This window comes from Callospermophilus lateralis, chromosome 1 (genome assembly GCF_048772815.1).
Source record: "Callospermophilus lateralis isolate mCalLat2 chromosome 1, mCalLat2.hap1, whole genome shotgun sequence".
NCBI classification, from domain to species: Eukaryota; Metazoa; Chordata; class Mammalia; order Rodentia; family Sciuridae; genus Callospermophilus; species Callospermophilus lateralis.
Genome location: NC_135305.1, coordinates 3,878,155 through 3,890,827, shown reverse-complemented (window position 1 = coordinate 3,890,827; position 12,673 = coordinate 3,878,155). Strand labels below are relative to the sequence as shown.

Here is a 12,673-nt window from a genome sequence, read left to right as displayed (position 1 = left end):
CGGTTCTTGGTGGTGTCCACCTCCGCAGCACGTACGCGTCACACCTGGGAATGAGACATGACGTGGCCCTACTGTTAAGAAACGCGTGGTGCCAAGAGCAGCCGTGGCACTGTACATTTCCACGGGAGGGAGGGGTGGCCTCCAGAAGGTGTTTGGAAGAAGACACTCCTCCAAGCCAAGGGGCAGCGGACAGCCGGCTGACCTGTGCTGCTCCGAGTCAGTCACTGTGATCTTATTTGGGGAAGAGTCAGAAAAATTATTTGTTCTGATTGTTACAGGTTTTTATATCACGGTTTGAGGGAACGGATTAGAATGGGAAGTAATGGCCTCCCCTGTGCTGGCCTCCAGGGCCACTGACTTCTGCTGGGTAGTGCTTTCAGCTACGTCAAGCTACCCCCTGCACAGAGCAGCGAGGCCAGCACACGATTAAAATGCAGACCACTGCACGTGTGGCGGGGGGCGCCTCAGCTTCTCCCGGGAAAGCGTCCCTAGGACCTCGGGCTCTGCGTCCTGACTGCCCCCTGCATCCTGCCCTGCCCTGTCCCCATCCCATGGCATTGCCGTGGTGCCCGCCCTGTGGACCGCCTCACTGCTCTGCAGTTACGGGGAAGAGGCAGTGCGGCAGCTTCCCATAACATTACTAAGGTGTAATTTGAATGACCACCGTCCTCCCAGCCCACTCGCTCCACGGGAGCCCCCCCTGCCCGGGTGTTGCTCCTGTGACGGGTTCTGCCTGTGGGCTCACGCAGGGTAGAGATCCAGTAAATCAGAATTCCATTGCCTTCACTTTCCCAGCTCCTCCTACATGTATTCATCTGGTCCCACGCTGTCACTACACTAGGTGTCCCCAAGGACAGCAGCTGGGCGCTCCTCCCCTCAGAGCCCTCTCTGGTGCAGAGAGGCAGAACAGGCAGAGCGCTAGCCTGCAGGAGTCAGCATGCGCAGAATGAGTGCTGTGCAGAGGGGAGGCAGAGGGGTCACCTTACAAGGAGGTGACCTCTCCGAGCCCGGAAGCTCTCCTCTGCAGGAGAAAAGGGCTTTGCAGGCAGCACCGGCAGCCCAGGGACAGGGGCAGGAAGTGCCTGGCCGTGTTCAGGATGCATAATAAGGATGGCAGAGAGTCGGAGTGCAAAGAGGCAGCCGGCTAGAATACGAAGGAGGTGACCGACAGGCCGAGGAAACTGGCCAAGCGGTCTCTGCCAAAGGGAGAAGAAAACGTGTTGTGAAAGGGTGCAGTCTGTCTGCACAGAAAGGAGGTAAAGGACAGCGGCCCATGGAGGCTGGCGGGCTGTCGCGAGCAGAACAGGGCAGGAGCACTGAAATGAAGGACTCGAGAGGCCCCGGGGGGGGGGGGGGGGGGGGGGGGAGGGCAGGTTTGGGAAGGGGCAGAGAGGGGCCCCATCCCTGCCTCCTGCGCCTCCCCCTGACCTGCATGGAAGAGAATCCGGGCATTTCAACGACGATGAAGTATCTGAATCAAGTGAAGCTACTACCCTCGCAAAGAAAACCAGCTGCTCTGGCAAGGGCAGCAGAGGCCAGGAGGGAGTAATGACTAAACCCCGATGTCCCCACCCCCAGGAGATCGCCCAAGGTCACCTGACAGGCAGCGAACCAAGAAAATGAAACACTCTCTAAATGTCAAAGAAAACTAATCACATCTGACCGAAATGAATCCGATTGTTGAGCTGACAGGGATTTTAAACAGCTGTTAGACCGTCCTCAGTGAGTTAACATACACCTGGGGAATGGAAACGCATAGAAATGGGAAATCTCAGCAGAAAAATAGACTCAATAAAGAAACCAAGTGGGAATTTCCAAATATAGAAATAAAAATTAAAATACTTGTTGGACTTGATGTTGGAAGGCTGTGACAAAGGACATGGAGTGACCTGGATGACAGCTCAGTAGATGCCATCCAAGGTAAACAGAGAATAGTTAACTAAACAGAGCATCGGAGACCTGGGAGATGACATCAGACTCAACACTCGAGAAATTGGAATACCAGGGGAGAGGACAGGGTCAAGGGACAGACAGAAGACACTTGTCAAATCAATGGCTGAAAATGTGCTAAAACACAGACATGTTCAGAAACAAGATGCTCAGTGAACAGCAGATAGAGCCCACAGAAAGCCCAATCTGAAGGACTCCCTACTCCATTGTTGAAAACCAGGAGCAACCAGTAAACCTCAAAAGCAGCAAAACAAAAATGGGATAAAATCCCTGGAAATAACAGTTCCCTTAATGCCAACTTCTCCTTAGAAACTGTGGTGGCCAGAAGAGAGTGGAACAAAATTTCAAAAATGCTAAAAGGGAAACAAAAGAAAACCCTGTCAGTCTGGAAATCTATATTCAGAGAGTCCTTTAGGAACGAAGGTTAAGTGAAGACACTTCCAGATGAGACAGAGATAAACATGGGCGTTGCTGGAGGGTCCAGACCACAGAACTTCTAAGAGAACCTTCTCAAGAGGCTGATTCCCAAAGCCAAAGCAAAGCTTTTGTTTTTCCTTTTTGACTTTCACCTTAATCCCTTTATAAACCATGATCTGTTACAAACAAAGAAAGTTCAGTTCTAGGAACAGGCAACTTGAAATAAAAACAAAATAAATCAGAACAAGAACACATTGTTTTTTGAAATGCTCACCCATTCTTTCGCTCTTCTTCAGGGACGAACAATTTCACTTACCTTTTCTTCAGATGTTCCCCGTACGGACCACCAAATGCCGCAGTCTCTGGCTGGGCGCGAATCACGAGCCTCCACACAGCTTGTAGATTCAAACAGCAATTCTTTATTCCCGAACTCACACCGGCCGTCTACAAACACGTTCTGGGGGAATCCACGTTCTCTGCCCAAATCCACACTCATGGGCTTCTGTCTCCCAAATATACTGTCTGACCCTAAGAACTCAAGAGGAACTCAGGCAGCAGGATACGCCCTATTCTAAACGGGGAACACCCTAATCTCCTATTATGCTAAACCGGGAACACCCTAAACACGGATCTGCCCTGGTCCTTGAGCAAGGTCACCTTACATGCAATGTCGCTGCAAAATGTCCTATTTCCACTAGTCCTTCCACTAAAGAAACATGGGGTACGCTGGCAAGGAAATTGTCATACCTACTTGGCTGATGGCTCCCAGCAAATGATGATGATAACTGTCCTGCAGAACATGCAGGGGGTGCTGGCACAGTCTACATAACAGCTACAGCAGCCGGCGGGGGCACTTGATCGCTGGACAGAGGTCCATATTTCACGAGAAGGTTAGAGTTATACAGGATGGTCCCCAGGTACGCAGGGAGACAGCTTAGCTCCGCCCACCCGTTACCTACTCTTGTTCTGGTTGCCTGCATCTTCCTGTGTTACCCAAGACACTCACTGCCTCTCCCCATGTCATGGAGCGCCCCTGTGTGTGTTTCCCTAGCAGTTTACAGTTTCAGGGTTTAAATTGAGTCTTCAACGCATTGTGAGTTGGGTTTTATGTGGTGTGAGGTAAGGATCCGGTTCCATTCTTCACATCTGATATCCAACATCACTTGTTAAGAGACTGTCCTATCCCTCCTGTGTGTTCTTGGCCCCTTTGTGGGAAAGTAGTTGACCTTAAGTGTGTGGGTGTGTTTCTGGGTCTTCTTTCCTGGGCCCTGTTCACATGTCCATTTTATACTGATATCAAGGTGTTTTGATTATAATCAATTACTTATAACCTGTTATGAAATGAGGAAGTGTGACTGCTTTTTGCCCAAGATTATTTTGGCTACTTTGGGTCCTTTGGTTTCACACAAATTTAAAGTTTTGTTTTGTTTTTTTCTATTTCTGTGAAAAATGCCATGGAATTTTGATATAGAGATGACTAAAATCTGTACATCTCTTTAGGTAGTATAGACTGAGTGAGCACAGAATGCAGCAGATCAGAATTTGTCAGATGGAGATAATGTCATCCATAAGGGAAATTGTCAGCTTCAATAGTTTTACTTAAAAGGATGGAAAATAACATGATAGAAAAAGAAGAGAGTTTAAAGCCAAAGCAAAGAGAAGGGATGAATGGAGAAGAACACAATTCCCTGAAGTAGAATACAGAAAAAATACAAGTGATACCCAAACCTTGTTCTTTGAAATGGTCAATAAAATTGCTACACATCTGTCCAGTTTGATTAAAAAAGAAGAAGACACAAACCAACAACTCAGGAAAGAAAGTAGGGACATGCTGCAGATCCTGCTCACCTAAAGCCCAACCTGTTATCCTACCATAAAGCCGACAGAACAATAGTAAGAACAGAGCTTACAACGTGGAGTGTGACGACTCCCCAGAAGGTGGCACAGAGCAGGAGCAGGGCCTCGGACCTCTGCTAGTCCCCTCTGAGGCAGGCCCCAGAAGGACTCTGACTTCCTGTGAACCAGGCGGTGAGGCCCATCCGCAGGTGGCTTCCCCTCCCCCCCCCGCCCCCCAGAGGAAAGGAAAGGGAACACTTCTGTCCAGAGTCACAGGGACAGAGAGGACTCCGAACAAGGCCTCGCTGTGCTCCCTGGGTGTGACTTGTGGGTCCCACCCCCTTTGTCCAGTCACACGCGCACCCGGTGCACTGTGCATGAGACCTGGGTGTGAAGACGCACAGTGTGTGAGCCAGCCTTTCCTCTGTGACCAGAACTCCTGACAAGAACCACCCAGCAGCGGAAGGGAAGTTTATTTTGATTCCTGGGCCAGAGGTTCAGTCCTTGGTCAGCCAAGTCCATTGCTCTGGGCCCAAGAGGAGGCAGTACATCATGGGAAGGGCGGGCCAGAGGGAGAGGGGACAGGGCCACAGGGAGGAAGCACCCACTCTTCCCTCCACCCCCAGCCGCCTGCGGTTACCACACCGTCCACCAGACTTGGACGTACTGATTGGGTTGCGGCTCTCATGGTCGAAACAGCTCCCCTCCAAAGGTTCCCGCTGTTGACCAGTGACAGTCCTTGCTTCCCTGAGTGCTGAGTATGACACCAGGGGAGCACGCTGAGGCAAGTGTAGAGTGGAAAGTAGAAGCTTTACTAAAGGACAGCAGAAGGCCTTCTCCCGCTAAGGTCTCTCTTAGTCTCCCCACACTCCTGTCTTTTGTTTCCCGTTATCCTGCAGTGACAGAATGCAGGTGGGAAGGCCCAACAGGTGGGAGAGGTGGGCTGGAGGAGTGTCTGGGCAGGAAGGGCCTGGGCGGCTTCTGATCAGCACTCCCCTGTTTGCTGGGAGCTGCTTTATTAACAGTTCCTTAGGGTGGGCTCTGGGCCTTGGGGACATTAACATTTCAATTTCCCCAGGTGCTGCTCTGCTTTCCTGGACTCCATTCTCGATAATGGTCTCCATTGTATTGATCTTACTCGATATTAGACCCGACTTACCTAGCTACACTGACTACCTATCTGTGAATCTGGCTTCACAAACAAGCCTAGGCTGACACAGGGGCTGGGGGACACCTTATATCTAAACCACAGCACATAGCTTCCCTGTTTCTTGGGGTCTTCATTTCTGAAGGAAGGGTGTCAATGTCACACTGTGTCAATGAAACTCACATTAAACAAGTGCGTGTGCTTTCCCTGTTGATCGGGCCTTTGTCACGGGTGCTCCAGGGCCAACTTAGCTGTGGTTAGGAAAGAAAACGTCTCTCCCTTAGCTACTAAAACGTTACGACCTGTAGAGGCAGACAAGTTCCTGGACGGCCTCATGTGATCAAAATGGACTTAAGAATAAATGTGAGACTCAAATAGCTCTGTGCCCACTGAAGCACTTTAGTGTTAATTAAAAACCTCTCCACAAAGAAAACTGCAGGCTTGGTTGGCATCACTCATAAATTCTATCAAATATTTAAGGTGGAAATATGCAAATCCAACAGACATTCTTTCCAAAAATAGATAGGATAGAGCACTTCCCAACTCAGTTTATGAAGCCAGTGATATTCTAAGTCCAAACCAGACCAAAAAGAAAAACAAGAAAAAGAAAATACTCAGGAAAAAAGAACTAAGAACTAAGACTGACTCACCTCATGATGGTAGATGCAGAATACAGCAGATGGGGACCAACGCTGCGCTAAGCCACACGGTCAGCCTTATCCTGGGACATGAGGCCAGCCTACCACCTGAACACCCAGGGTCTTCACTCACCATAGTAATGGAAGTCCACGTGATGTCTTCAGATGCTGTGGAAAGATCATTTAAAAATAGTCAGCAACCTTCCATGATAAGACCCGATAATGTAGCAATGAACAGGAACATACTCAACTTACTAAGTTCACCTGGGAAGCACTCATAGCTGGTGTCAAGCTCAGGGGTGACTGACTTACCCAGCACGGGAGTGAATCAGAGGCCCCTCTGACCCTCTCCTTATCAGTTCTGCACCAATGGCCTCAGGTTGTGGTCACATTGCTTTTTACTAAGAGAATATTGACCTTCTCAAAGTGTCTTGGGACAAATAGTTGCATGCATTAAACAGGTGGCATTAGATCCCGGGCTCTTACCACATATGCTAGTCATTTCCCAATGAGCCAAATCCTCATTTATGAAAATAATAATCAAAATTGTTTCAGAAAAAATTCAGAGGAATATCTTTATGATCTTGAAACAGGAAAGAATTTGGTTTCTTAAATACGGTAGATCAAACACTAACAATAAAAGATTATAAAATTTTGGTATATATTAAAATTTTCTACTGATCCAAATATTTCATAAAGAAAACTCCAGCTAAGAAAAGGTATTTTCAACACATAAAAGTAATAAAAGTGTCATTTATAATGTATTTAAAAATCCATAAAAATCAATAAGATAAAAACAGTTCAACAGAAAAAAAATAGACAAAATAAATAAACCAGGAATTTCCAAACTAAGAAATAAAAATAGCAAAGAAATATCTGAAAAGACTCAAAGTCATTCACAGTAAGACCATTTTGCACCTACTGTATTGAAACACAGTAAGAAAGCGTTAGAGCTTTCTCGATTTGGAGAGGACGTGAACCGCGGGAGCGCTTCACACTGTCCTTGCTAGTTCAACTGCCACGGCCACTCTGGAAAGTGACTTGTGAGGCCAGGCATTCACACTCCCTATGACCTGCCGCTGCCCCTCCAGGCACACGTCTAGATAGCCCTGGAAAAGACACATTTGTACAAAATATGTGAAGAAAAATGTTCATGGCAGAAGCATTAGTCATAATAATAGAGCCAGCAGTGATGGACGTCCATTGTAATACAGGAACTCCAACACCGTGCACTGCGGAAAAACTAGAGCGCACCCGACAGAAACTAATGGAGATTAACGAGGACTGCTTACAGCAAATACCGCATTACTAAGCTCAAATGCAAGTGAAACTGGCTGGCTGTGGCTCCGAGGCAGAGCACTTGCCCAGCATGCGTGCAGCCCTGGGTTCCATCCCCAGCAACTAAAAGAAATTGAAACCCAAAGGCAAGCAAAACTAAGCAGCTTGCCATGTAGGGACAGGTAAGTGTGTGAAGAGGGTCAGGGAATGATGTGCTTCAGAAGCGCAGAGGGAGAAGACGCACAGACTCTTGTTCTGCTCCTTAGTAGTGCCTGGTTCCTCTTTGTAACAGATGTTTCATGCACCTCCACCATCACGCAATCTTAAAAGTCACGGCTCATGCAGTGTGGTTAGTGCCAGGAGGGGTGGTGACAGCAGAGAGCTCGGGACTTCTCGGGGACTTGGTGGGAGGACCTCTTCATCTGAAGGCAGGCTTGAGATTTAGAAATGAGCATGATAGTGCCGGATAAAGTGCTATGCAGATGGAGTAGCAGCCTTCTTAAAAATCGTTCTCTTCTTTCTTTCCTCTTTTATTTTTTTGCAACTTTCCAGTGGAACTAATCAGCTGACTCTTACAGGCCTTCCAAATCAGAAATCAACAAGTTGTTGTGTAAGGGTAGCTTCACTGAAATGACTGAACTGTCCTCTGTAGACAAGAGCATCCAGTGCGTTTTCTCAAGGGGAAAGAGAACAGGAATCATTAGATTTGTACGTGAAAGTACTACCAGAAAGATTAGTGGGAACGATTCCACCCGAGCATCTGCTGAGCCAAACGTGACTTACACAAAGCTCGGGTGGAGCAGTCTAGAACCAGGATGGTGTGCATACTCCTTGGTGAGTGGGTTTTAGTTTTCCTTCTCAGTGTTCTGGACTCCTAATAGCTGTTCTCTTGGGTTCACCCAGTCTGCTCGGCCTTTCTCCTTGGCAGCTCTCAGTGTCAAAGGCCTCTGCCTTCAGCCTGCCCACAGCTCCCCGCTCTGCTCAGAAGATGTCTTTCCTTCTACCCAGGCTTGCCCTGCCTCTCCACCCGTCCACTTTCAGAACTCTACCTTCCCATGCACCACAGGTGTCTGCACACACATCCACACACACACTATTTACTATGGGTTTATTAATTTTCTAAGGGAATAACTGAAATCTTGGTTAATTTTATGAAAAATACTGGATCCACTGACAGGATGATGTGTAGGTTCTAGGTGTTCATGGCAGTAGAACTGTCAGAACCTCCCAGAATTGCAGGAAGAGGCTGTGGCCAGGTGAGATCCAGTCCTGCAGAGCATGGGTGCACGAGCAGGTTCACTGCAGGTCTCAGCTACAGTAGATGAGTCCCTCCACTTCTGCTTCCACCCTGTGGAACATGAATTCTTCATCTATTCAATGTCCACTGTGCAATTCTTGCCCAAGAATATTCCAGCACCTTCCACAGACTGTGTGCACGTGGTGCTGGTGCCTTTCTCCTGGAGGGCAGGAAGGGCTCAGGGAGAAGGATCATAGAGACTATGCTAGCAGAGAGGGATCCACCCTCTGCACTTGAAGGGCCTGTGGATGAAAAGCTGCGTATCATCCAGAACCATATCGTTCATTTCATGTAAGTGTCCAGCAGGAGCCCAGGCGAGTTGGTTGATGGTTCATGACTCTCTCTTATTTCCTTCCCTGTAGATAAAGAATTCATCTACAGAGAACGGGAAGGCACCGTGATACTGCGGAACGTCGAAACAAATGACTCTACAGTGTTAATAGAAGGCAAAAAAATTGTAAGTACTCTCTCTAATGACCAGGATAATTTCAGAGTTTTTTCCTGCTGCAAGTCAATAAAGCAGAAAATGACTTTAGGTTTCCAGTTTTAGTATAGCCAAGGAAAAGCAATAAACTTGTAATACTACAGGCTGAGCAACTAAAGATAATGTGAAATTGAAACGACATTAATTTAATAAGATGAAAGCTGTTTCCTCCAGCGTCCGGGATTCTCTCTGCAGGTGTTGGAAGCAAGCACTGCATATCAAATATAATTGGGAGATAAAGTCCTGAGGCTTTCACACGTTTACAGAACAATGCAATAATGCCTACAGAGTATTTCCAGAGAACCCTCATTTAAAGAGAGAGACGTGTCCTCGTGCACAGGGAACATTAACTGAAGCCCTGTGACTGTACCTGATGATGTTAAGTGGTATTTTTATCTTAAAACAAGTGCCAAGTCAACCAGGGTGCCCCTGCCTTAGCGTCTGGGAGAGCTTTTTTCCCCTAGGATTTCAAATGTCATTAAGATTTTGAGTTCATGTGTAAAAACATTAGGACCATTAACTGAAGTTAGGTACTAAAGCAGATCAATTTAAATCAAGTCACCTTTTTTTGGCTGTTACGATATGCTTATGCTCAGTATCAGAAGAAGTAAATCTGCTCTGGGGGGTTGATCATTTTCTTGTCTGAGACAATGGGGAATTCACAGGAAGAGACCAAGGCTAAATCTACATGAAAAGCGGTAAACTGATACAGACCGGGATCCTGAGTCAGAATGATCATAAAATGGCTCTGCTATGAATCAGACGCCTAGAGACCTGGGGGTCTCTCATCTGGGAATGGAAGACACACAGGAAGAATCATCCAGGTGTTATGGTGAGAGCCAAGCCCTGAGGACTTTGGGCTTCTCCGAGTCCTGGAGGTGGCTGGTGCTGGGCCGCAGGCCCCTGGCCCAGGAGAGGAGAGATGGCCTCAGCTGAGGGCCAGCCCAGTCCCAGCCCCCGAGGAGGACTGCTTCCCTCCACCCCGCCCACAGGACATTGAACTTGCTGTCCACATACATCTATTTCACTTCTTTTTGCTCCTAAAGAAGCATTTACTGAGGTTTTGTACTAAAGGGTTCTGCCTTGTGGGAAGCTCCTGTGAGGGAGGCGTCTCTGGGCCGGATGATGGTGCTTTGTTGAATTAAATCCTATTCTGCCAACTAAGACCCGGAAAGAGCTGATGTACTGTGTTTTGTTATCGGTTTTAGTTGTCAGTGTAACTTTATTTTATCTGTACGTGGTGCAGAGAATCGAGCCCAGGGCCTCACACATACTAGGCAAGCACTCCACCACCGAGCCACACCCCAGCCCGGGACCTATGTTTCTGAACTAAAAGTCGTCTTTGGTAGAATTAGAGAAAATCCCATTTAACCCTCTTCAAGACACTGAGGGGACAGACATGCTTTCCCAGGTAGCTCTGCCTGTGTGGAGGGTGAGCACCCTTGAGTGTCAGGATGCCCCGAGGTCCTGGGCGAGGGCTGGCTCAGTGCAGTATCCAGCTGCCCCTAGTGAGGAGACACGGGAGTCCAGCCTGCCCTCTCTTCCTGAGATCGACAGCTGGTGACCGATGGTGTATCTTGACTGAAACCACCGTGGGTGAAGAAGGTCCTCGTCCTCCACATGAGCTGGCTTATTCTGTATACTAAGCCTTTTTGCCTTGAAATGTCACCTGTGCACTTAAGAAACATTTCTTGGGCACTGGGTGTCTGTAGCCTGATTGGTTCCTGACTCTTCTCTCAAAGCTACATTTAAAAGCTCTGGAAACAGACTTCAAAAAGGAAGGCAGAATGAATGCCGTCAGGGCCCACAGCACGGGTCGGAGCGGGAGCTGCAGCTCTGATTTCCGTTGAGCCGACCAGTCATCTACATTTCTTGTGCTTTAATTGCTCCAGCTCCAAGTTAAAGCTGATAATCTCCAACAGCCTGGGTCTGGGTCCTCGGTGAGAGCCGCAGAGGAACCTCTGCATGCCCTACGTTTTCACCAGCAGGTGCTGAGTGAGGCAGGCCTTCTGCAGGGTCCAGCGCTCACAGAACCCTCTGCAGCTGGCAGGTGACTGTGACCCTCAGAGGGACAGGGAGCACAGAACAGTGACTGCCATGTCCTTCTCCTGCCCTGGTGACAACCAGCTGGCTCTTTCTGTTCTGGTCCCAGAAACTGAGCTTGTATAAGAGCTAAGGTGACCTGAGCCCCCGAGGCCAACCGTGATGTTCCCTGTGGTTTATAGAACAGCCTGTAGCGAGTGGCAAAGTGGCAAAGTGGCAAAGACGTCCGACCTTCTGGGGTCCCCAGGCTTCTGAAATCTTCCCTGTGGTCTTGCTGATCTCATTCTCCTCCTCAGCTGATACAAACAAATGGTTCCCACGGTCGATGACTTCATGTCCCCAAGTTCTTTTGTCCCCAGGCCCTTCTAACTCCTTGGCCAGGCAGCTGGGTGGGAGGGATGCAGGGAAGCCCAGCAGAGAGCGATGGACACCCCAGGACGGTGCAGCAGGGGCCAGTGCCGAGCACTGTGCTGACATGGGTGACCCCTGCCTTCCCTGACCCATGCTTCCGACAGAACCTCTTAGCCCGGCTGTCCGCTCCTGCATCTCAGGGTGGAAGCGTGAGACAGTCGCACACTCTGAACGGCGAGGCCTGTGCAGGCACCGGTAGCACTCTGCGATTGCAACGCGCCACTCAGGCTTTCCTGGAATGCTTTTGCTTTTCATATTGTTTTCTGGAAGTGGAGCCTGTCCCCTCCTTACAATTCCCCAGCATACTGGGGCAAGTTCAGACTTTCCCTCTGAAGCCGATCCTTGAGTCTGCTAAAATGAACTGGCAGACCAGCAAGTGGGAAAGCAGGTGGGTTTATTAACACACACAGGTGGGGGCACACACAGTATCACAGTCCAGGAGGCCAGACGGCTGAGGCTTGAACGCCTCCTCACGGGGAAAGAGAAGCCAGGACTGCAGTGGGGAGTAGATGATTTTGGGGGAAACTGAATGAGCCCAGAGAAGAGACCGTGCTGGGGACAGAGTTCCTCCGGGCTCTGGGTGTGATGTTATCAGATTTCTAGGAGCATCCACGTGAGAAAGGATTGGAGGCACCATCAGCACCAGGTGGTGACCTGCTCTGCTCCACCTCCTGGCTAGAACTGACCTCTGCTCAGGGGCAGCAGAACTTCGGGCAGTTGTGTAAGGTCAGGACACCCCCATCCTGCCTCTAGGGGTGCTGTGAGACATGTGAGGTGTGTGCGCGTGCTGGAAGGCCACCCAGGCCACCCAGGCCACGGGAGGGTTCAGACGGCTGCACTGGACTGGAGCCGGCAGCGTGGGTGTTGTGGCTCTACGTAAGACCCAGAGGAGGGCCAGGGCCAGAGGCACACACCAAGGGCAATGCCGGCACGGGCAGCCCGCAGAAGCAGGGTAACAGCCCTTCCTGTGGGCTGGGTGAGGCAGCTCCCCAGAGGGAGGGGGCTTGTCAAAGCTGGGTCTGATGGCAAGAGGCAGATCTCAACAACCAAATCCAAACCGTCAAACCCGACCCAGCTTCCCCTTGAACCCACATTTGATGTCCCAGGAATTCCCGGACATCGTGTTTCATTCTTACTTACAAGGTAATTGAAGTGTCCAACTTAAAGTGATC

The 12,673-nt window shown here is 49.2% G+C and overlaps 1 protein-coding gene across 1 annotated transcript in view; it reads left to right on the top strand.

Moving 5' to 3' along the window:
- The window catches only part of Dpp6 (dipeptidyl peptidase like 6), a 618,489-nt gene that overhangs the window by 356,378 nt on the left and 249,438 nt on the right, over positions 1 to 12,673 (top strand). Inside the window, exon 4 of the mRNA XM_076831376.2 lies at positions 8,926 to 9,020. Coding sequence (XP_076687491.2) covers positions 8,926 to 9,020 — 95 coding nt within the window. The remainder of the gene's footprint in view (positions 1 to 8,925; positions 9,021 to 12,673) is intronic.